At 47.1% G+C, this 23,867-nt stretch overlaps 1 protein-coding gene across 3 annotated transcripts in view; it reads right to left on the bottom strand.

The window, feature by feature from the left end:
* Window positions 1–23,867, bottom strand: part of asap2a (ArfGAP with SH3 domain, ankyrin repeat and PH domain 2a) — a 71,431-nt gene that overhangs the window by 19,336 nt on the left and 28,228 nt on the right. The window contains exons 5-28 of one of the 3 annotated variants that reach the window (XM_042073259.1): window positions 23,223–23,272; window positions 20,269–20,398; window positions 19,525–19,610; window positions 19,342–19,417; window positions 18,329–18,415; window positions 17,609–17,617; window positions 16,667–16,770; window positions 16,148–16,217; window positions 14,384–14,471; window positions 12,789–12,837; window positions 12,382–12,548; window positions 11,685–11,818; window positions 11,071–11,165; window positions 9,748–9,937; window positions 9,335–9,420; window positions 8,560–8,675; window positions 7,407–7,474; window positions 6,504–6,611; window positions 5,877–6,123; window positions 3,641–3,793; window positions 3,183–3,291; window positions 2,169–2,251; window positions 1,868–1,947; window positions 633–752 (exon numbers count right to left, since the gene is read on the bottom strand). In XM_042073259.1, the coding sequence (XP_041929193.1) occupies window positions 633–752; window positions 1,868–1,947; window positions 2,169–2,251; window positions 3,183–3,291; window positions 3,641–3,793; window positions 5,877–6,123; window positions 6,504–6,611; window positions 7,407–7,474; window positions 8,560–8,675; window positions 9,335–9,420; window positions 9,748–9,937; window positions 11,071–11,165; window positions 11,685–11,818; window positions 12,382–12,548; window positions 12,789–12,837; window positions 14,384–14,471; window positions 16,148–16,217; window positions 16,667–16,770; window positions 17,609–17,617; window positions 18,329–18,415; window positions 19,342–19,417; window positions 19,525–19,610; window positions 20,269–20,398; window positions 23,223–23,272 (2,505 nt within the window). The remainder of the gene's footprint in view (window positions 1–632; window positions 753–1,867; window positions 1,948–2,168; window positions 2,252–3,182; window positions 3,292–3,640; window positions 3,794–5,876; window positions 6,124–6,503; window positions 6,612–7,406; window positions 7,475–8,559; window positions 8,676–9,334; window positions 9,421–9,747; window positions 9,938–11,070; window positions 11,166–11,684; window positions 11,819–12,381; window positions 12,549–12,788; window positions 12,838–14,383; window positions 14,472–16,147; window positions 16,218–16,666; window positions 16,771–17,608; window positions 17,618–18,328; window positions 18,416–19,341; window positions 19,418–19,524; window positions 19,611–20,268; window positions 20,399–23,222; window positions 23,273–23,867) is intronic. The other 2 variants (XM_042073261.1, XM_042073260.1) reach the window with 2 other exon arrangements.

Here is a 23,867-nt window from a genome sequence, read left to right as displayed (position 1 = left end):
GAGAGGGAAGAGGGAAGAGGGAAGAGGGGAGAGGGGAGAGGAAAGAGGAGAGAGGAAGGAAGGCGAGTGGGCCAGCGGCCCATAATGAAGTCATCGCTGTGAGCACGTGTCGACCCTCGCTGTCCCCTCGCTCCCACGCAGCCAACCTCACACTGGACGCCTCACAGAGATCATTACCAAACGCAATCATCGTCACCTCCCACCACTACGCATGCGCACACACATACACACACACACACACACCAAACACAAATCATCCTCACCTCCCACCACTACCTATGCATGCACGCACGCACACACACACACACACACAATCATCCTCACCTCCCACCATTACGCATGCGCGCGCACACACACACACACACACACACACCAAACACAATCCTCCTCATCTCCCACCACTACACAGGCACGCACACACACACACACACACACACACACACGCACACACACACACACAATCAACTTCACCTCCCCCCACTATACACTGTGCTATGGTATGTCAGACACAGACACTGATAGATGACTGGCTGATTGCCTATGTAGGGTCTGTCTGTGGAGTGGACTGGCTTGGAGCAGCCTGGGAGAGCCCATCGGTGTCGCTCTGTGTCGGTCTCCTGATCTCTACTCACCCACCACTCCTGGTCCTCCTCCCCATCCACCACGATCACCTCGCCCTCGGTGAAGGTCAGCTCGTCTGGGTTATCTGCCACGCAGTTGTACAGAGCCTTCACTCGCTTCGGCCTCTGTTTCTGTGAGTGTGTGTGTGAGTGAGTGAGAGAGAAAAAGAAAGAAGAAAGAGAGAGAGAGAGAGAGAGAGAGAGAGAGAGAGAGAGGGAGAGGGGTGATTGGTGAGGAGAGGTCCACATATTTCTCTGCAGAGGGCACACTCATCTCTCTGGTCTCTAGGAAATCCCATGTACAGCCTTTAGGCTCCGCCAGACAAACTGTCTGCAGCAAAGCTCCCAATTTGCATGTGCTATTTATTTGATCTTTTTATCTTTTTGATCTATTTATTTTTTATCTCACAGGTCATTCCAAGAACACAGCTCAGTCACACTAGCAGCATATCAGCTGCACATGTGCTTGTACCTGAGATTTAAGATGGCCTTGAGCAGAGGAGAACACAATGATAATGGCTGTAGTATGTATATTGAGGGTTGGAATATAATTATCATTGCTGTATTCATGGGTTTTATCAGGTCCCTTGCCATAGATATATAAAATCAAGCATAGTTTATGAATGCAGACTGCATGGTCCTTGATTTTCTAAACCTGTGGTAAGGGACCTGATGAAAAATAAGTGTATTTTTATACATGTGTCACGTATGTCTGTATGATAATGTATTAGATAGGCATTAGATCTACAAACCAATAGTATAATTACTGTGATATGGTGGTGGTTGTAATATAAGAGCTATTGTTATTACTAACGATACTGCTGCTATTACTGCTGTTTATCTTAACTATTTATTTTTGTAGTCATATGTGCCTTCTAGTTCTTTGTTGTTCCTTATTTGTAAAATAAACAAAATATTCAATTAATAAATGATTGCAAAAAGGTGGAGAGCAAAAAAATATTGCTCACAGATATATTTGCGTACAGATATACATGCCTCTACAGTATATGAATACAGGCCTCAATTGAACTGAAATTGTACAGGAAAGGCACTTCACACACACATAAGCTGTGTGTTGAACAGGTGCATGGCACAGTTGACGGTGAAAGGAAAATCAAATGAGTTAGCTCATTTCCTCCAGCCTAATAATGCAGCTCATTGAACTGGGTGCAAACAGTTTCAATATTACAGCCCCGTGGAGTGCAGATGGTGGAGGAACCACGTCACCCAACTGCGCCGCCACTTACCGAGAACCCTGGTTTCCGCGGCACCGGAGCCGGGGGAAGCGATTGGCTGATAGTGTTCTGGGGGCCAGGAGCTTCTTTAGCTGCGCGGGAAAACACAGGAAATGACATCCGAGTGAAAACACAGTCATTTCCCTGCCCCTCTCTAGCCCCCCCCCCTTCCCGTAGGTCCCAACTGAGGTGGGGCTCTGTGGTCTACAGGGAAAGCCCTCCAAGAAATAACAACGGATGTGGATGTTTTGTTATGCTTAGGAGGGCATGGAGAAGGTGGTGGTGGTGGTGGTGATGATGGTGGTGCACTTACAGTTGAACATGTTTCTCTGACATCTACCTGGTCTCTCAATGGAGCCGGAGTGAACTGGGGGTCCTTTGTTGAACTTGTCCATGCTGAAAGGCAAATGAATAGAGTGCTTTATTTTGGGCCGTGGGTGCTTGAGGATGCATTCATGTGACCACAGCGGTCCACAAAGCCACTCCCCTCACTCTGCCACCCCCCACTGAATGCCTCTGGACCTGAGGGAGCTGCGGTCAGTGGCTTACACTGAGGAATACCATCAGCACATGCTTTGTGTTCTTGGCTATGCCTTTAGTCCCTTGGTCTGGCATAGCGTGTGTGTGTGCGTGTGTGCGTGTGTGCGTGTGTGCGTGTGTGCGTGTGTGCGTGTGTGCGTGTGTGTGTGCGCGTGTGCGTGCATGCATGAGCGTGTTGTATACTTACACATGCATATACTGTATGTGCTTGCGTGTGTGTGTGTGTGCGTGTGTGTGTGCGTGTGTGTGCATGCATGCATGAGCGTGTTGTATACTTACGCATGCATATACTGTATGTGGTTGCGTGTGTGTGTGTGTGTGTACATGCTTTGTACGTATGACTGAAATGAAAGCGGAATTAATAGCCTGGCACACCAGCAGCCCTGCCGGCCCTTTTCCCCTCCAGCGCACTCCATTACCGCTGGAGTCACCTTAGCACTCGCCAGCGCACTGAAATAACGTGCTGAGGATGGCTGGACTTCAACAAAGAAAGCCACCCTTTCTCCTTGCCCTCATACAGGGAGAGTGGGGAAAACAACTCACAATTTTAAACCAGTGCTAGGAAAACAGCCGCTAGCACCAGAAAGATTTCTCTTACATTAGGAATTGAGGTCAGGAATACGATGTTTGCCTGGATGAGACTGTGTATGTTTATATGCATATGGGTGGAGTTGTTCTTGTTTTTAATATGGGTATGTGTGTGTGTGCATAGTACATATTTTTAAATCTGTATACAAATCTGTGTGTGTACGTGTACGTGTCGTGTACGTGGCGTGTTCGTGTTTACCCAGATGCTGGTCCTCGGTTCATACCCTGTCCCGTCTTTGGCTGTGGGTTCATAGCCTCCATCACGCTGACCGTCTTAGCCATGGGAGCAGAGGCGTTGGGCCCCACGACTGCAAAACAGGACAGTGGATGAGCTTACCACAAAATGCTACTCTTCATCTGCCCCCTTTAAAAGGTCAGTTAGCGCATCCTCCCCATGCATCCATCCATCCCTACAGACATGACCTTTAATGAGCAGGTCAGATAAACAGCACAGCATCCACTCAGCCTGCTCCCCTCCTCCATCAATATGCACTAATCTGGGCTGGACCAGCATGAACTGACCAATAGGAGCAAGTAAGAGAGGAAAGAATAGAAAAAAGGGAACAAAAGAGGGTGAAAGGAGAAGAGAAGAGAAAAGAGAGAGAGAGAGAGAGAGAGAGAGAGAGAGAGAGAGAGAGAGAGAGAAAAAAAACTCACTGGTGGTGGAGTTGATGCGCATGGGGGGCGCCGGAGGGTGCATGTTTGGGGGGTCAGAGGAGGACCTCTGCCGGCCTGACAGGTCTTTGGAGCCACCTGGCTTCCACCCCGACGAGCTTGTCTGCCCCAGCCCACCCATCACAGCTAGCTGCCCTAGTGGGGGAGAGGAAGAGAGAGAGAGAGAGAGAAAAAAGAGAGAGAGAGAGAGAAAAAAAAAGAGAGAGAGAGAGAGAGAGAGAGAGAGAGAGAGAGAGAGAGAGAGAGAGAGAGAGAGAGAGAGAGAGAGTGTGAGTGATCAATACAACAACCTGAAAGAAGTAGCACATCTCAGTCTAGATATCAGAGAGCCCTGCCACGAGGATAAGATAGCACTGAGGCAGAAAAAGACAAGACATAGTGGACGTCAGATAAAAGAGAGAGAGAGTGATGGTGAAAGGGAAGGTGAGAAAGAAAAGAGGCAAAGATAAAGATTTAGAGATGGAAAGAGTGGGGGGAGGAGGTCTTGAATACTGCTGAAACCCTCAGCTTCTTTACAGGATCAATAGAGAGTGTAGCTAAGCTATGCAGCAGGGCCCCCTGCACTGCACTACACTACACTATTGAAGACTGTGTGGGTCTGCTCGGTCCTCCCAGGAATCTTGGAATGTCTCCAAGCGAGCGCGGCACGACGCTCCACAGCGCTCCAGCCCATTCCAGCCCTAATTCCATTAGCCGTTGCGAGGAGGACGGTGCTTAATGGGAACTCGGGAGCGGCCCTGCTTTATTCTTAAATCATTTCCTCCGAGCCCTTGACGCTGTTAGCGGGAGAATCTCCTCAAAAAAGAGCCTGGGGCCTAATCCAGTGTGTGTTAGTTTGGAAAGGACAAAAAGATCCCTGACAAAAGATTAGAAAAAAGATTGAAAAGAGTGTCTGCTGAAAGGGTTTTGTAAGAAAATACTGCACCAGAGGCAAGACAGATTGTTCGGCTGAGCTGTGATTATGTCAGAATGGCCTTAGATGGTAAAACGTAAATTCCTGCCTTTACAATCATTTTTAAGCTACTACAATGGATATCAACACATTTTGTGATGGGTCACAGGTAATGGATCATACTGTATTGTAAATACTCATCAAACTACCATTACCATTAGCAAAGAAATCTGGTGTCTCTAGCTCAGTTGCTAATAAAACAACCTGTGATGATACAGGTTAAGAAAAGAGCCCTATGCTTGAGCCCAGGCTGCGAAACAGGGTTGTCTCCCTGACTGGCTTTTATTTTGACATAAAAGAGCAATACTTGTAATAACAATAATTTGTATTTTACGCAACGGTCGTAAATGCCACTCATGGCTCACACCCTTCCCCCTGGGAGTGTTACATGTGGATTTGTTTACAGACTGGCAAATATAATAATTGAAGAGCCATGACTGCTGAGAGGGTAATAGACCACCATTTCATATAAATAGAAGGTTATTGCACAACTGCTATCAAGTGGTTTGTGATTCTCTGGGTCGGGGGAGAGCAAGTTGCAAGGCTGGTTCTCCATAGAGGCCTTGCCTAGGGCTGTGGAAGGCGTGCGTTTCTCGTGTGTGTTAGTTTACGGACTTCCAAGCTGTTATATATTCAGGTGATATACCTGCATAGGATGCCTTTATAAAAAGGCAAGAGTGACGCCAAGCCAAGCGCTGGGGCAGCATTTTCACACCAGCCACCGTGGCGTCCATGTGACTCCAGCAGGCGCCCTGCTCCCACCGCCGACCTCAGGGCCACAAGTAGGGCAGCGGAGGCAGGGCAGCGGGTGCAGGGCGCGAGGAGGCGGGAGCCACTCGGGGATTGGCGCTTTAATTAGACAGGACAGATTAGAAACTCCATTATTGGGAGGGATTCTTGTGGGTACGGGCAGCGCAAACGTCACTAAATGTTACGCTTTTCAAAAAGGACAAGGTCAACAAACGCCACGCCACTCCGCCCCACCAGTATAGGGTCGTACTCAAACTCAACAAACAAACTCATATTGATGCTTGAAATTTAAATTAGTGTACATTTTTAGTGTTAAAAGTATCAAATTATTTCAATAACTCTACAGTTGACGTCACTGTAGACATTTCTCTTTTCCCACCTCTCTTCTATCCTATATCTATAGAGTTTCAGCCCATTATTAAACACAACATGGCAAAAGCACACACTTTATCAGTACACTGGCTCCAAAGGAATACAATATCAGCAGAGCTCCAGTGATCTGCCCTCAGGTCGTACCTATGTTCCGTGGGGGCAGGGGGGGTGCGGTGGTGATGGGGATGCCCGCTGAGCCCGGTGGGACGGGGTTGGTGTTAAGGATGGTGCCATAGGTCTCGTTGTTGACCAGGTTGGGCACGAAGCCCACGCGCTGCTTATCCTTGACCAGGCTGGCGGCATCCCGCGCCAACGAGGCTGGACTGGGCTGCAGGGCAGAGCCCGGCGTGTAGCAGCTGACCGGACGCTCATCTCGACGGTGGGGGCTGGGCTGTGGAAGCAAATGAAGTCAAATGTCAACAGATGATGACAGTCTGATGGCAACGTGAGCATATCTGTATCTATTCATTCTATTCATTTTCTTGATACGTCTTATATTGTTTTCTTATAGTCTTATATATAATTTGATAAGTCTTATATTGTTTTCTTATAGTCTTAAATATAATTTAATAAGTCTTATATTGTTTTCTTGTACAGTAGTCTTATATATAATTTGATATGTCTTATATTGTTTTCTTATAGTTTTATATATAATTTCATATGTCTTATATTGTTTTCTTATAGTCTTATATATAATTTGATATGTCTTATATTGTTTTCTTATAGTCTTATATATAATTTGATATGTCTTATATTGTTTTCTTTCCACACCTTTTCATCCAGGTCCTCATCGCTCTCGTCGAGGTCCTCGTGCTGAAGGCGCCACTCGTACTCCACGTGCACGTGAGCGTTAAACTTCCCCGCCAGCGCCTGGTTTAGCTGCACGGAGACAAGCCCACACTGAGACAGAGGAATACCATGCAGCTCTCACGGCATTTACACATCATTACAAGCACAACAGCACATCACTGGAGGCGTCTTCTTCACCACGTTGGCTAACGCGAGGAGCACATTTTTCATCGCTTTGACACAGTCCGGTGAGCCAATCGAAGTGACTCCCACACACATGTGCAGCGCGCATAATCCAACACCTGTCAGCACGTCTGCTGATGTGGTTCCAGTTAGTCACCACCCACTCATGGATTCAACCCAGAGTCTCTCATCACCCCCGTATCTCTACGCCTCACTGCACCAGCCTAACAGGTCAACAGTGCTCTACAAAGGTTCTGTTTACACACATGCCTGCTTAGTGCACCACTGACATTTATACAAATATTTATGAAAATGTCCTATAGAAGAGAAGAAAGAGTCTTTTGACTGAAATATACACGAGGAGTGTATTGAGGCAAGCATGCCTTGTTCTGGGGCAAATTCTATAGAGAGAGCTGCTTTTGGTGTAATCAAAAAAGATATGCCAGCCTGTCAGTTCTTAACTTTAAACATTCAAAAGTTTCGAGACTGGAAAGAGAGTTTGCATTAATAAACAAATGCTGTGCTGTTTTGAGCATGAAAAAAGAAAAGGAAATCAGTAAACAGCTAGCTAGCTGGGCTTCAAAAGAGGGACAGAGTTGTGCGTGTGTGTGTGTGTGTGTGTGTGTGTGTGTGTGTGTGTGTGTGTGTGTGTGTGTGTGTGTGTGTGAGAGAGAGAGAACAGAGATGGCACACGGCACTCACCAGCTCCTCACACTGAGTGTGTTTGAGTCGCCGGGCGATATCCAATGGCGTCTCTCCTGCTTCATTAGCTAAAGGACAACACACACACACACACACACACTACAGAATTAAGGACATGAACAAAGGTGCGGTTGCACAGTGACAGATTCAAACATCCATAATGTTATGTGGCTGTCGTCAGACACACAAACAGAGTTTATGTGACCATCAGTGGGCAGTAGGAATCTGAGAGCGAGTTTGTCATTCCGCCGTGCTTGGGACCACACAACATGCCCGCCACTCACACTGCCCTCAGGCCAGACGCACGGAGCTGAGGACATCCCCAGAGAGCTACTCCACACACACACACACATAAGTCGACACATGCACACACACCATTAGACACACACACACGCACACACTGTACACACACAGATACACACAAATATGCAGTCATGCAAAGCATTCCTGATAGGCATCAGTGCACTTGTGTTACCAGAGAATCTTAATTAGCATCAGGAATACAGAAAGCACTCGCCAGGGCAACACTCCGCTCTGCTTTTAGTCTTTTTGGGTCGGTGTACACTTGAAGTGTGTATGGACATGTAGTGTGTGTGTGTGTGTGTGTTCATGTGCTTTGTGTGTGGTGAGAAAAATCTTCTTGGACAGTGCAGGCAATTCTGTGGAATCTGGGAACTCTAACTTATTTGTGGTCTGGGGGGAATTTCAGATAGCACTGGAATGTGTGTGTGTGTGTGTGTGTGTGTGTGTGTGCGTGTACTTGCTTTTATGTGTGTTTATGCATGTGTATCCGTTGCCCCAGCAACCACAAGCTGGCCTACAGGACAAAACCCTGACAGTTCACAGAAATGTCACATGGTCTGCCTTGCTCTGCTCGCTTCTGACATAACCAGCACGCCACCACAACAGCAGGGCACCTGCCTGCCACTGATAAAGCCGCAGAAAGACGCAGCCTTAGCTGGTGCCTGTGCATAAGGCTGCCAGGCTATTTCCAATTCAAATAATGAGTGCAGGTCTGCCTGCAGGTATCTTACTAATGTCTATGATGATGAGTGTGTGCATCAGTCCGGCATCAGTATGCTAAGAGTGTGTCTGCCTGGCTCTTACAACGTCTCGTCTATGGTAAGTGTGCGTCTGCCGGTCAGGCTCTTACCGATGTCTATGGAGGCCTTCCCTCGCAGTAGGAGCTTCAGACACTCGCTGTTGTCCGTCAGGCAGCAGTAGTGCAGTGCTGTGCTGCCCTTGGCCGTCTGCTTGTCCAGGTTCACACTGCAGAGGAAAACACGGTTATCTACACCAATAGCAAGAGTACAGCCCCCCAGAGGAAGTCCGATGGGAAAGCGCTTCGTAAGGGCATTTAAATGTTATCTTAAGGACATTTCAGAAATGATGGACTGAAGATATGACGGCTAACTGAACCTAAATTAAAGTCTCTTAATCAAAAGAAAAACTTTAAGTACAGCAAACCTGACAGGTTTCCACCTGTCCTACTTTAGCTTTTTTTTTTTTTTTTTTTAAACGCAGTTAAGCAGTGATCCAGACAGTGTATTACAGTATGCAATGATGTGGCCATACGAACTTTAAAGGAACTTTCAAAACATAGGCCAGAGTGACTCAAGATGGGTCAGTAAAAATACAGAATGATCTTTAGAATTTATGAGAGAGGGACACAATGAGTCACCAGACTTCCCACATCTTCACAAAAAACAGACAGACATTCACAGCTATGTGTGGCCCATTATTTCAAGGAGATACAGGTTGTATTGTACAAGTGAGGCTTAACACCCATTCTTCACTATGTGTGAACATAGGACACGTTTAGAAAGTCAATGCACTGTCAGGAGGGACAAATGACAAATTCTGTGGCCAGACAAATAGGCCATCTCCTCCCCATTACACAGTACAGTTAAAGTCTGCCCTGCCCTTGCCTGTTCTGCGTCAGGAAGTCTACAATGTGCAGTGATGTCCTGTCCACCAGTCTGACCGCCAAGTGCAGAGCTGTTTCTCCGTGCTCCTGTAATGATTCAACCACAAACATCAGGACAATACCAACTCTCTGAACGGTTTTGTCTGAAGTCTCAATGCTTTTACAGACGACTACAGAAAACATGCCCTTTATAACATAATATCCATTTTAGTCTAGTTCTAAACACATTAACACTTCAGAACCTATTCAAACAAACATTACAATAAACAAATGAATATCATTTGTGTTAGTACAATATAATCCATATGCCAAGGCTTTACACATGCAAATTAGGCTGTAGAGGTATGGATGAAGCATTTTTGAACCCTGGCTGAACTGAGATCAGTTGAGATGATGTTGTGGGCTCAGGCTTACGTGTCCATTGGCCAGGGGGATGGGCTCCATCAGGTCCACTCCCTCGGCGTACACCTGGATGAGGGAGAAGATGTCGCGGGCCTTCACCGCGTCACACAGTGTGTGCAACTTGGACGTGCCGTCAGGACACTTCTTCCTGGCGAAGCGCTTCTCTGTGTACTTGGCCGTGATGAAGTCCTTCCTCGCCTGCCTGTCAGTCAGAGAAAACACACAGAGCTCAGCACACTTAGATGGATTACAATGCAGACACAGAGAGAGAGAGAGAGAGAAAGAGAGACAGAGAGGGAGATTGAGAAAGAGAGTGAGAGAAAGAGAGAGAGAAAAGAGACAGAGAGAGAGGGGAGAGAGACAGAAAGAGAGAGAGAAAAAAGAGACGGAAAGAAAGCATGAGAGAAAAGAAAGAAAGAAAGAGAGAAAGAAAGAAAGAGAGGGAGAAGAATGGAGTGAGAGGCATGAGGGCATTGTTGAGACAAATGGCAAATTGTGATGAATGGTGACAGCTGCTTATAAACATGGCATTTAACAGTTTCCTTCTTTCCACAACAACCAGCAACCAACAGTAAGCCACAGACAGTGGGATGGAGTGAGAGGGAGAAGAGAGAGAGGGAAGGGAGGAGAGAGAGAGAGAGCGAGAGAGAGAGCTTACAGCTCTCATTCCCTTTATTTCTCTTGGTTTGACATTATTTCTGCTACACTGTCCTTCCATGAGCCAGCAGGACACTGCTCAGGAGTGAGGAGAAAAAAGACAGAAGTGAGCAGGAATGACCGATGCAGAGAGCCTATGAGAGGAAAGACATTGAGAGGAGGAGCACCACACAGAAAGGGGGATAGTGAATGGAGGAGAGGAAGTGAGAAAGATGGAGGAGCCGAGGGGAGAGGGGAGAGCAGAGTAAGTGGCATCTGCCCACCCAGAGGTGACCACTCCATCTGTCACTCACTCACTCTCCACAGGGGTCCACCTCTATAGCACCACTGGGCACCTCAGAGGGATGGAGAGACAGAGGGAGATGGAGAAGAGAGGGAGGGAGCGAGGGATATGGTGAGAGACAGGGGAGGTGGAGAAAAGAGGGAGGGAGCGAGGGATATGGTGAGAGACAGGGGAGGTGGAGAAGAGAGAGAGGGAGCGAGGGATGGAGAGAGAAATGGCACTGACACTTATCCTCAACTCAACTGAGGGAGGGGGGGGGGAGTAACAGAGGAGTGATGGAGAGAGAAATGGTGATGGAGAGAGAAATGGGAGCACTGACACTTATCCTCAACTCAACTGGGGGGGGGGGGGGGGGGGGGGGGGGGTGACAGAGGAGTGGAGAGGCCCACACTCACATGTCACTGGCTGGGTTGGGTTTGACCACATCTTCCGCAGTCAGACAGGCCTCCATGATCTCGTTGAAGCCTGCATTCCCCACGTTCTTGGCTAGCTGTTGGGACAAGACACACACACACACACACACACACACACACACACACACACACGTAAGTTATTGCAAACAATATAGAAAGTGCATGTTGGCACAGTGGAGACTTGTTAGAAATGAACCTCACTGATGATTTACCCTTATTCATTAAAGTTCCATTTCCCCTCCATTTCCACAGCAGCTTATTTAAGCACACAGTTTTGTTTCCAAATAACATTTCAGTACGAGGGGAGGCAACCGTTCCGTATTTCACACCCGCTCCGCTGTGGCTAACCGGTCTCCCTCTCTAACTACTGTAATCACTATAATAATTCTTAAATCACCATCAGGACCAAAATGTTCCCCGCTAAATAATTCATGTGGTTCAGCACTACTCCAGGAAAATTGCTGAGAAACTGCCCTGCGGAAATGAGAAATATTCTGGCTGGATGTGAGATTTAGGAGGGGTGAATTGAGAGGGATTTGGGGCATGTTGACGGTTTTGGGGTATTTGGCGTGAGCTGTGAAGCCGTGAGAACTTGCCAGGAGCTCGGAGGTGCTCAGGACGTCCAGCGTGAGCGACTGTATCCGAGAGTAGTGGACGCCGAGCTCACGGTGGATGCCGGAGCATTCGATGCAGGTGAGGATGCCCAGGTTGGTGGAGAGCCAGGTAGGACCTGCGAGAGTGGGAGAGAGAGAGAGAGAGAGAGAGAGAGGGAGAGAGAGAGAGGAGGGTTGTGTTCTGTCAATATGGGTGGATAGCAATGTGAAGAAATATACACATACACCATACCACAAAACACACACACACAAAGTGAGACAGGAAAATCCACAGACATATACAAAACATAAACAGGAGGCCAAAAAACCCACATCCCAGATGGAGAACTAATTACCTAATCATTTAATGTTTGCTGTTCAGCAACTACTGTGCAAACCTCAGTACAAAACAGTGACACTATTTTTCAACTTGTGCTCTCTGGCACCGTTAAAGATGACCTCATTCTCTTCTCGCCGGATGTCACCACAACCAAACATACAATTCAAATCTATACGCCCTCAAGAGCCCCCGCGCACACACACACACACACACACACACACACACACACACACGGAAAAAATAGTTATCAAACATCCTGGCCCTAACTTCCGGCGGCCCACAATGCCTTGCACCCCCCTCCCTCCCCATGCTCTCTCTGCGTCCTTCCTGGTGGTGGACTGGACTTCCCGCCTGACTGACCGGGTGCGCCGCAGTCGCAGCAGACGTCGTTGCCGGTCATCCGCTTGACCTCGCCCACAATAGCCTTGGTGAGCTCCTGCACGATGTTGTTCTCGCCCACGTGCTGGTCACCCTTGAAGGCGTTGTTGAGCGCCTCCTCCTTACTGTTCTGCAGCACCGAGATCCATCTGAGGAGGAGAAGGCTGGGTCAGAGAAGGAAGAGAGAGAGAGAGAGAGAGTGTGTGTGTGTGTGTGTGTTAAAGGATGTGGTGGTGCTGGTGGTCTTGAGTGTACACATGTGTGGGAGGTAATGGCACCATCAAGGTCGGCAAGGTTCGGAAAACAACAAGTCAGCAAGCAGCGTGGAAAAGAGTGACATAACCGGAGGCTGCCCTGGCCCTCCTCCAATCAGACGGCAACACACTCACATCTGACATTCCGCCTCATCGTCCGCCTGGAAGTGATATGTCCTGTCATCTGTTTTAAAGAAGAAGAGGAGGGGGGAGAGAGAGAGAGAGAGAAACAGACTGGATGAGACAGAGTGATAATGAAACACATTCAGTACAGTATCAAATGACAAGGCACACAGCTTATGAGAATGCATCCCCTTGGGCTCTGTCTCCTCTATAGATCCAGCGTAAGCTACACTCTAATTGCGATCCCCACAGACTGCAGAGATAACTGGAGCAAGGCAGAGCTGTCGGGGGACTTAAGGGACGTGACAGAAACGATCAAATGGCAGATTTGGGCTTCACAGCAGTGATACCGGCGAGCAGCGGAGGCGGATCAATGACATAACTTCCCCTTTATCCGGCCCAGAGATCTGAGGCAGGCAAACAAACGACAGGAACTCCAAATGAGAGGGAGGGAGAGGAGGGAGGGAGAGGAGGACAGGGGGGAAGAAAAGAGAGAGAGAGAGAGTAACTTCACACTTCCTCTCACTGTGCACTGTTAAGCTTTTACAGGCTAACTTTAACCTGGGAAGAGGAGGTTGCATTTTCCTGTTAGAGAGAGAGAAAGAGAGAGAGAGAGAGAGAGACAGAGAGAGAAGCCAGACAAACATGCAGCAAGATAGAGAGAGAAAGAAGGAAGTGAAAGAGAGATAAAAAAGGAGAAAGGAGAGAGCCAGACAGATAGAGAGTGAGGGAGAATAGGATTGAGGCAGACAAACTGTGTGAGTATGAGGTGTGAATTGAGAGAGAGTGAGTGCTTCACTGGCTAAGTGAAAAACAGTAATAAAAGTCTGGCGCGACCCAGAGGTTGCCAGCAGATGATCTAAAGCTATGAAAGAACCAGACACATAGTGGGATGATTTTTTTTTTTTATATCCTGCACAACACAGTCATTTCCTGGGCTAGCATTAAATCATCCCCCAGGCAAATAGGGTGTGGAGTGAACTCATGCGATCCATCTAGGGCTTTAAGCCATCCCCCCGGAGATAACGCCACTGTACATCACCACCGAACCTCGGAGAGGAACCTCTCAATCAATTGCTTCCCTTTACGCAAGCCTGCAGGGAATATGTGCCATCCCTTTCTTTCTTTCTTTCTTCCTGTCCGGGGCCCTGATAGAGAGAGCAGCCTCTCTGTGCTTGGAGGTAGATGACAGCAAGCAGGCTGGCAGGTCCCATGGGGGGGGGGGGGGGGGGGGGGGCGAGGGGTGTGAGGTGGGGGCTTCTGGTATGTGCCATGCAGGAGCTTAGAGGCCTAACCAGCATTCCCTCTGTTATTTAGCGAGTGCTTTAAAAAGCCTCGGCTGATTTAATTTGCCAAGATCGTTTGATCAGATTTCGCAAATGCGTTACTTCAGAGGACCAGCCCATGAGATGAGAGGAGGAGCAGGAGAGAGAGAGAGAGAGAGAGAGAGAGAGAGAGAGAGAGAGAGAGAGAGAGAGAGAGAGAAGATAAGGAGTCCATTTGTTGGTTAATGGAAAGAAAAAAGGGCATTGTCCAAGAAGAAAATGAAGAAAAAAGAAAAGGTTGAAGTAGACAGAGAGAGAGTGGGCAGAGGTAGCTCAACGTACGTGAGATGAGGTCAAAGCTCTTCTTCTCCTCGGGGTTGTGCTTGACCTGGCAGGTCAGGAGGTTGAGCTTGGCTGGCGGTCGGTTGGCCTGAAGGACAAAAACAGCACACATTCAAAGAAATACCACAGACATCAGACTTTCACAGTGATTAAAGGCAGAGATGCGTCCGCCTGATAAGCACAAAACTCCCCATCAAAGCCAAAACAAGGCCAAGAGAAATGAACTGCTGGTCCAGTGAAATATAGAGCTTCATTCAGACTCTCAACATGACAGCAGTGCAGCTCATCAACCAGTCCACTACTGCTGCCCCCAGACCCATCCAGATAAAGCTCCTTCCTCTCCAGCGGGGTTGAGCTTCTCTGCTCCATCATGGAGAACCTGTGTGTTTTTGTCAGATGCAGATCTCGATCACCCTCCACTGAGGGCCCCTCAGGATGAGTCACTGTCTGTCAAACTCTAACTGTAAGTGTAGAAAAGTAGGACACCTTTCTGTGCACTACAAAAGACAGAGGAAAGGATCGGAATGATGAGGCTCCGTCACTTTTCTCTTCTTTGTTCTGACAGTTGCAAGATGGGCAGAGTGAGAGAGTATGTGTGTGTGTGTGTGTGTGTGTGTGTGTGTGTGTGAGTGAGTGAGTGAGAGAGAGATTGAGAGCAAGAGGTAGAAATTGGGATACAAATAGAACAGGACACACAGAAAGACAGATTCAGGGAGAGAGGGAAAGCAAGAGAGAGAGGGGGAGAGAGAGAGAGGGGGGAGAGAGAGAGAGAGAGAGAGAGAGAGAGAGAGAGAGAGAGAGAGAGAGAGAGAGAGAGAGAGAGAGAGAGAGAGAGATGGTGCAGATTGTAATGGAAGGAAATGGGGCTTGTTCTGACAACAGGGGGGTTGGGGATCAATAGCTTGGCTGGTCAGTGTGTGGGTCTGGGCAGGCAGCAGTCAGTGAGTGAGTGAGAGAGTGAGTGAGTAAATGAGAGAGTAGATGAGAGAGTAAGTGAGAGGGCCAGTCTGGAGCAGGATGGACATGAGTAGTAATGAGGAGCTGGTAGGGAGCCCTGTCTCCATCTCACCAAGGAACAACTCCTGCACTCCATTATCAACACATCAGACTCTCTCTCACACACACACAGTTACTCATTCTCTAACTCTTGTTCTTACTCTACCACACACACACACACACACACACACACACACACACACACACACACACACACACACACACACACACACACACACACACACACACACACACACACACACACACACAACTAAATAGATGTTCTGAGGCAAAAGAGGATGTAGTCTGGCACAGAGCCCCTCTCCTGCATTCTAATGCACGCTGTTCAGAGCGAGGCGTCTGGTGCCAAGGGAGCTTTACGCTGACACAGCACAGGGCATCACCGCGCGGGGGAACAAATCCCACCACAACACCCCTCATCACCTGTGGCAGAGAGGCCACAGCTACGGCCAGAGAGAAGCAATCCATTGGCCTGACAGTGTGTAGATCTAGTGGGGTGACTTTCTGCACTTGTGTTTGACACGGTGTGTAGACTGTGACTACCTCATCAGCCCCACAGAGCATACAGCTCAAAATGACTCATGATACACATGTCTGTGCATGTGCATGTGCGTGCGTGCTTCTGTGCCTGCGTGTGTGTGTGTGTGTGTGTGTGTATGTGTGTGTGTGTAAGTGCATGTGCGTGTGCCTGTGTGTGTGTGTGTGTGTGTGTGTGTGTGTGTGTGTGTGTGTGGATGTCCTGCTCACCGTGCCATGTGAGATGGTCAGGTAGCCGTTCTTCACCGAGCACTTCCTCTTCTGCCACACCTTCCTCAAGCTGAAAAGTGTGATATTAAACTATGACTCAGCACATCAGCCACGCACACAAATCAGACAGCAGCACCCACCCACCCGCAGCTAAAGTCACATCAGTCAGTTATGCACCAACACCTGGACAAGGCTGCCCCACATGATTTACAGTCCATTCAGCAAGTGCATGTAGGTGTGTGTGTGTGTTTGTGTGTGTCAATGAGAGAGAGAGAGCGCGAGTGAGGGGGGGGGTGTTGTTTGAGTGTGTGTGTGTGTGTGTGTGTGTGTGTAAATGAATGAGAGAGAGAGAGGGAGAGCGAGAGATAGTGAGTGAGTGAGAGAGAGGGTGTGTGTGTGTGTGTGTGTGTGTGTGTGTGTGTGTGTGTGTGTGTGTGTGTGTGTGTGTGTATATGGAGAAAGTGTGTGTGAGTGTGTGTGGAGAGTGTGAAAAAGAAAGAGGGTGAGAGAGAGCTTTACCCGTCACTTTTCTTGTAGAGGTTCCCGCTCCTCTCTGTGCCGTGCTCCTTGTTACCCTGCGGCTGGTGCAAACTGTAGGTGGCGCTCTGTCTCACCTGGGAATCCTTCACACACACATACACACACACACACACACACACACACACACACACACACGTCAGCAATGCATTTTACAAACTGTACTAGTACAGCAATCCTAATCACTGGACACATACAAAAAAATGAAACCATACACAAACATGCACTACATTAGGGACGTCACTTCCTGTATGGAAACTGGAAACTGGCATTGTTGTTGTTTTTTTTTCTCTGGGTCTTTTTGAAAAGGTGGGAGTGCCCTGCATGGGTCACATCCTGCCCCACTATCACCACATGCACCAAACAGGAAAAACTGGGAGAACCGGGAACGCCGGCTCCCGGCTTGCTCTGCCACTCGGAAAACAAGGTCACATGAACGTGTTCAGACTACTACATGTTCTACTAGAAGCACTACAGACAAGGAGGGCGGGGGGGGGGGGGGGGGGCAACAGTTGTCCGTTCCTGTCCCATTTGGGCTGGAGTGAATGAGTGTGCACTTTGATAATGTGTTGTGCCAAATTCCATGACCACTATAGCTGCCGGGCTGAGGCAGCATTCACACAGGGATTTGTAACGGAAGGCCACACTCCATTTCTGCCCAGCTAACCAGAGACTGGCCTCGCGCCGCTCCTCAGCTCCACTGGAGTAAATGGGTTGAGGCTACGCCCCTCTGAGGTCTCATGGATGAGTGGCTTTTGTTTATGGAGGCCACAGATTGACAAGGATGGTGTGTGTGTGTGTGTGTGTGTGTGTGTGTGTGTGTGTGTGTGTGTGTGTGTGTGTGAGTGAGTGTCTGTTGGGTGGGGTGGGGAGGTTGGGCAAGCATAGTGACACAACAACGATAGTAGATGAAAGTGGACTTACTCTCCTAGACTTGGTTGGCAAAGAGGCGGAAGCATTAAATGGGGAAAGAGGAAAGCATTCTTCAGACAGTTCAAAGGGTTACAAACACACACACACACACACACACACTCATGTGTACAAACAAACACATATCGACCCAATCATTTATATACATTCTGCCTCGTCTACATGCACAGTGCATTATACAAACACTCTCCAAAGACAAAAATAACACAGTGTCACACCCCTCCATTTCCTTAGAATCAACAGACAACAGTGCACTCACATTAACCAACAAAGCGGCACTCCTCAAAGAGACCACAGCACATCAAAAGCAATCACTGTCTCCTGACTGCCACCGACTCCTGTACAAGTTGTGGGAGGGGTGGATGGCATGGGGTAGGGTGGGGTGCTTCATGTCCAGTGATTAAAACAAGCAATCCCTTAAAAAGGGTGCTTAAAGGCTGCAAAGCGGATTGATGGAGCTAAAGGCAGGACACCAAACACTCCACTGATGCTGAGCGGGGGAGCTGACTGAGCCGAACCCTGCGGTCTGAGGTGAGCAACATGTGTGTGTTCACAGGGGTGTGTGATAGTGTGTGTGTGTGTGTTTATGTGACCCAGTCTGTATGAGCTATGTTTGGGAGTGTGTGATGTAGAACACAAAGACAAGGATAAAGGTGTGTGTGTGTCTGTGTGTGTGTGTGTGTGTGTGTCTGTGGGTGTGTGCATGCGTCTTACCTCTTTCTGGTCCACCTGTAGTGCAGACTTGAGCACATCTCTGAGCTGAGTTAGCTGCTTGCGCTCCTCATCCTGTGCCTGTTTGATCTGCATTTGAGCACAGAGAGAGAGAGAGAGAGAGAGAGAGAGAGAGAGAGAGAGAGAGAGAGAGAGAGAGAGAGAGAGAGAGAGAGAGAGAGAGAGAGAGAGAGAGAGAAGAAAAAGATAGAAGGGGGGGTGAATGCCTTAACATCATCTCTCCACCGAAGAGACTCATGGTCCAACCCCAACATGCTGCATTTGATCTTCCTCCAGTGGTAAGAACATGGTGGTCAGTCACCTAAGGAATCAGGCTGGAGCACTTAGTCGGCAAAGAGCCCCTAGAAATGATGGACAGACTCCAACACTTCCTTTGAACCAGAACCAGAGATGTTGGCAACTAAACTGTTGGTAAGGGAAAAGCAAAGTAACCTTGAGAAATAGGTCAAGGAAATTTAAAGTGGGGTAGTGAAAAAAAATCAGATGATCAAGATGAAATCCCAGTAGAGTTGAAAGTTTGAAAAACTAGGACTTTTCCACTCCGTGTGATACAAAGATTTGCTGAACGCAGATCAATCTGAAGTGGCAATGAATTGGGTGATTGCAGGGGTGTTTCTAGATACAGGCAATCTAGGCGGTCACCTTGTGCACCATCCTCAAGGATGTGGGTGCCAATGGAGCATCTCCACATCCCTGCACCCACCCTTAACATACAATTTGGGGCAATTTAACCTCAGTAACCCCTGGATATATGTCATCTGAGATTGATTAACTTTTATTTATTTCATATTGATGATAAGAATTATTATTATTATTATTATTATTATTATTATTTTTTTTTTTTATTTATTTTTTTTTTTGGTGGTGGTGGTGTTGGGGGTGGATGTAGCTCATACATCAAATGTGATTCATGAAATGTGTATTTACACTCAATCTTAAAACTAGTGGACAAATGAACAAAGAGGGTGCTGAAGGAACAAGTTAAGTCCACTTACGGTGTGCAGGTCTGTGGCTAGCTTCTCAATAGAGGGCTTCAGGTTGTCCACTGCTTTCAGACCATCTTGGAAGAAGCTGTGTGCACAAAGGGTGATTAGCTTCATGACACATTATGTTCTGTCCAGGATGACAATTTCATTAGTGGTCAGACAGCGTTGCTAGATTAAAATCCAAGAACTTACTTGCACTGTGCATGAAAGTATTTGATGAGGTTTTGAAGGAGGTCCACCCCTTTCTTGATTTTAATCTCATTCACTTTGAGGAGATACTACAAGGGAAAGGAGAAATTTGAAATCAATATTATGAACAAACACAAGTTTACTTTACCCTAACAGATACAATATCTATACATGTGTACTGTTCTGTATAATCCCACTATATCAATCTATATAAATGTTGTCCAAACCAAGGACAAACGCTCTGAGGAGCTTCCCCAAATGAATGGGGTGTGCTGATCAGGGGCTAGAGGAGGGTAAATCTACTACAGATGACTCAGGTTGGTGCGTGAGTGCTGAGACCATGGAGGTATTATATAGAACTGGACAGGGTTCCAGCCCCATTCATTTCAATAATAATAACCAATGCTAGGTTAGCTAATTGAGCCAAAAGTATACTCTGTGGTGCCACCACCATCTTTAAAAATGGCATCCAACATGTGCTCACTTCCACACTCATTTTCACAAGCAAGCCCATTAGGCAGTAATTAGGTGGCACATTATCGATGACCACAGATTATGTGGTCATTGTGGATTTCCACCAATCACACCAGACAGCAAGCATTTGTGTTAACCAGTGATTGTTTGTAAAAATGTGGGAGGAGGTGAGCACTTGAGGGACTTCTCTTTGAGGACGGTGGATGCTAACTGGCTGAAGCTAACTCTCCAAATCCTGACCCCCCGCTGGCTGAGAAGCAGGTGACCCCTCACCTCACACATCTGGAGCTGGAAGAAGCGCCGCTCCTTCTCCATCTCCTCGGCGATCTCGGCGCCGCTGATCTCCGTGCGGATCATGCCGTGCTGCCGAGCGTGCTCCTTCTTCTCCTTCTCGATCTTGGTGCTGCGCGTGGCGGGGAGGAGGAAACACGTCTGGTGTTAAAGAAACGCCAAAGGGCACAGACACATTCTCACAGACACACAAAAAGTACCCCACACCCAAACACACTAACACACTCGTCACGGCCTGTCTATCCCATATAAACATGTATGCTCTCAATAAAGACACACTTAACACATACAGTGTATACAGTATGCTTACTCATTCTCCAATTAGCAGCCGCATATAAATAAACACACTTAAACAAAACAAAACAAAAAATAGAAAGCTACCACTCATGCAAGAGGGCATTCTTGTCCATATGCTAGCTAGCATATACCTTCCACTGGGATGCAGGACATCCACCCACCCCCCTCCACCGCCCCCACCCTTCCCTGTCAGCTCTGCCCTCGTTCAGGTCATTTAGCAGCAGCCGTCACAGGGGCCACTTGTTAGGAGAACAAGGTCAACCTGAGCCACTCTGGCATCTCTGTCTTGCCTCTCTTCGCCAAGACACAGATTAGTGTTAATTTTGTCATCTATTTTTAATTTAGTCATAGTCTTAGTCTTGTGACGAAATGTCCTTTTTAGTCTTTGTCATATTTAGTCATTCAAATATCATTTTTGTTAGTCAAGTTTTAGTCGACTAAAAGTCTCGTCATTTTAGTCTAGTTTTAGTCAAAAGAAAACTAAAGGTATCTTAGTCTTAGTCAGTTTTAGTCAACACATTTTAGTCTTTTTTTTTTAAAACAAATTATTTCTGATTACCATTTGAGTCAAATAGTGTTTCGCACATCTCAATTTTCCAACAATATTGTGTGTCCACAGGGCTACTCGTCTGTTATAATTACTCATTCTGATTTTTTGTCAGTCCGTATGTTTACATGCACAGGTAAGTCGAGCTACAGTTATAGCTCGGCTGGGATTTGACCATAGACAGTAAAAGATTTGACTGGACCACTGTCATATTCGTAGACCAGTGTTTCTCAAAGTGTGGTCCGGGGATCACCAAGTGGTCCGCGAGCAGACGTGGTAAAATATAATATAGATGAGTTGTTTGCCAAATAACTTGTAGTTAAATCCATACTTGCAGCCACAGGGTTGCAGCAGCAGCACGTAGACTAGCCTACAGGAAAGCTGTTGCGTATGAACTCATTCGGAATATTTTGAAAACGTAACAGCTAGATATTCTGTCTTCTCATTTTGTAGACGAACATGAAGGGAGATTTTATCTTAGTTTTTATTTCATGCAAAACATTTTAGTCTCGTCTTTTTTCGTCAACAATAATGCATCTTAAGATAGTCTTAGTCAGTGTTTCAGGACATTACTGACGTCTCGTCATCGTCTCGTCTTAGTCATGAAAAAAAAGGTCGTTGACGAACATATTTCCTCTCGTCTCGTCTGGCGAAATTAACACTAACACAGATCCAGAGACAACAAGGCAAAAATAAAAATCGAGGGCAAGACTGAGACACTGAAAACAAAAACAAACAAACAAACAAACAAACAAACAAACAAGCAAGAGACTGACGAGGAGCACCAAGCAATGGTCAGTCAGAATGGTATGTTGTCATGACAACACGGCACTCAGTCTCGGTTGCAACATACATTTTTCAATAAGACACAACTACGTTCATGAAAACATACCATTCTGAGAAACAGCTACATACAGGTACATGTTCAGGTTTTGATGTTCACGGTCATCAAATCACATTTGTCCGGTCATCTACCTTTCACTCTCTCATTCAGCAAGCGCACAGTGACATGTTCGGGGGCCGAGAGGCCTGGTGTCTATTAGGAGGACATCTGCACACAGTAATCCCCAGCCCCAAAAGCATTAAGTGTGCTTAAGAGTGAAATCGGCACAAATTGTGCTTAGCTGCAAGCCAAGTTCCGTTCGGCCCGGGACGCAGATCAAACTGGACTAAAGGGGGCTGCGATGACGACATGACAGAACACTGGCAAACCGTTTTTTTGGATAAATACAAAATAAAATAAAAAACTCAGCCACGCCCGTAGCTGTGTGCAGCGGCAGCAACAGAGCTTCACCTCCCTCCATCTGGGAAACAGCAACGCGCCCGTCAACAGAGAGCCAAGATCAGCATGGAACAGTGATCAGAGACAGCCAAGGAGAACGGGATGTTTACAAGAAAGACAAAAAAAGTCTTAAATGGAGCCAGCAAACAAAATGGGTGGAAAATGTTCTTTTTGCAAAGCATCTATTTGCTTGGAGCATCTTTGCTTTGCTCTTGTCGTATTTGCATACATTCAATGTGAGCCCCATCAAACTGGATAAGAAAATGCATTACCCTTTCAGTAAAGAATGTCCTTTGCAGCTTGTAAAACATAAGAGTGCTATAAAATTACAAACATTGTGGCATGCAAAATCAAAAGGTAACAGGGGGTGTGGTCTGTAGGGTTGGTGTGGGGGATAAGGGTAGATAGATACACTGACGACACAAGTGACACAAGGATCACAGGTCACTCAAATGGAATGAAGGACTACAAAGCCCAGAAAGCCATCAGACAAACTGATCTACACTCTACACTACATGAGTTGAGGTAAACTGGGTTCACAATAAATCACTGCTTGAAAGAGTTAACTGCTCGTCTTAACTACTAATCTTAGATGAACTGATGAAACAGATGAATGTTGTATGGCAGTCAATCCTTTTACTGAAGTTTACTAAGATAACAATGGACCAGGAAGCTGAGGGATGTTGGGGAAAAAGACATAAAAATACAGAAGAAAAATGCTACCGGAACATTCCATATCTTCAGGCCCAGATTAAGGTGATTGATCATACAAGTCAGACATTTATCTGGTGAAGAGAGAACATAACTTACACTTTGGTCTCGTAGTCCTTCCAGGCTTTATCAAAAGGCTTCTTCAGGTCCTGAAAGCGCAGGAGAAAAAAGGAGAGAAAATGAAGAGATCATGAACAGATCACGGATCATATCAGCCTTAAGATCAACTCCTTTATGGAAAACAAATCGGACGAAAAAAATGCAGAAACTTATCTATTAACACCTTATAAACAGATGACGACAGATTCGATCATCACAGAAATGCACTAGCAAATACAGTGTCAGATACTCTAAAACATCTGCTTCTCTGGGAGAAGGGTGGCAGACTGCTAGCTCATTCACTCATCGCCTCCATGATGTTGGATGCAGGGTGTGTGTCACAGCGTGAGTGTTTGTGTGTGGGTGGGTAATGGAGGCAGGTGGTTCTGTGGTTTGTGACTGTTTATGTGTTTTGTTTCGGAGTGGTCTTCCAGCTGCAGAGCCACTAAAGAGCTGATCGATTCGCGCTCTAGTTTTGTCAGCGCCTAGCGGCGGTCGGACAGCAAGACAAATTACACAACTCCCCCACCCCCCCCCCCCCCCCACCCCACCGCCTCAACGCCTATAATCCCACCATAATGAGTGCGACAAGAGCCATGCCACACGGGTGAAATTGCCCGTGTCTGATAGTAAACACCGCAGCTG

This window comes from Alosa sapidissima, chromosome 19 (genome assembly GCF_018492685.1).
Source record: "Alosa sapidissima isolate fAloSap1 chromosome 19, fAloSap1.pri, whole genome shotgun sequence".
NCBI lineage: Eukaryota > Metazoa > Chordata > Actinopteri > Clupeiformes > Clupeidae > Alosa > Alosa sapidissima.
Note: the sequence above shows the minus strand (reverse complement) of the source record. Positions and strands in the feature narration are given on the sequence as shown.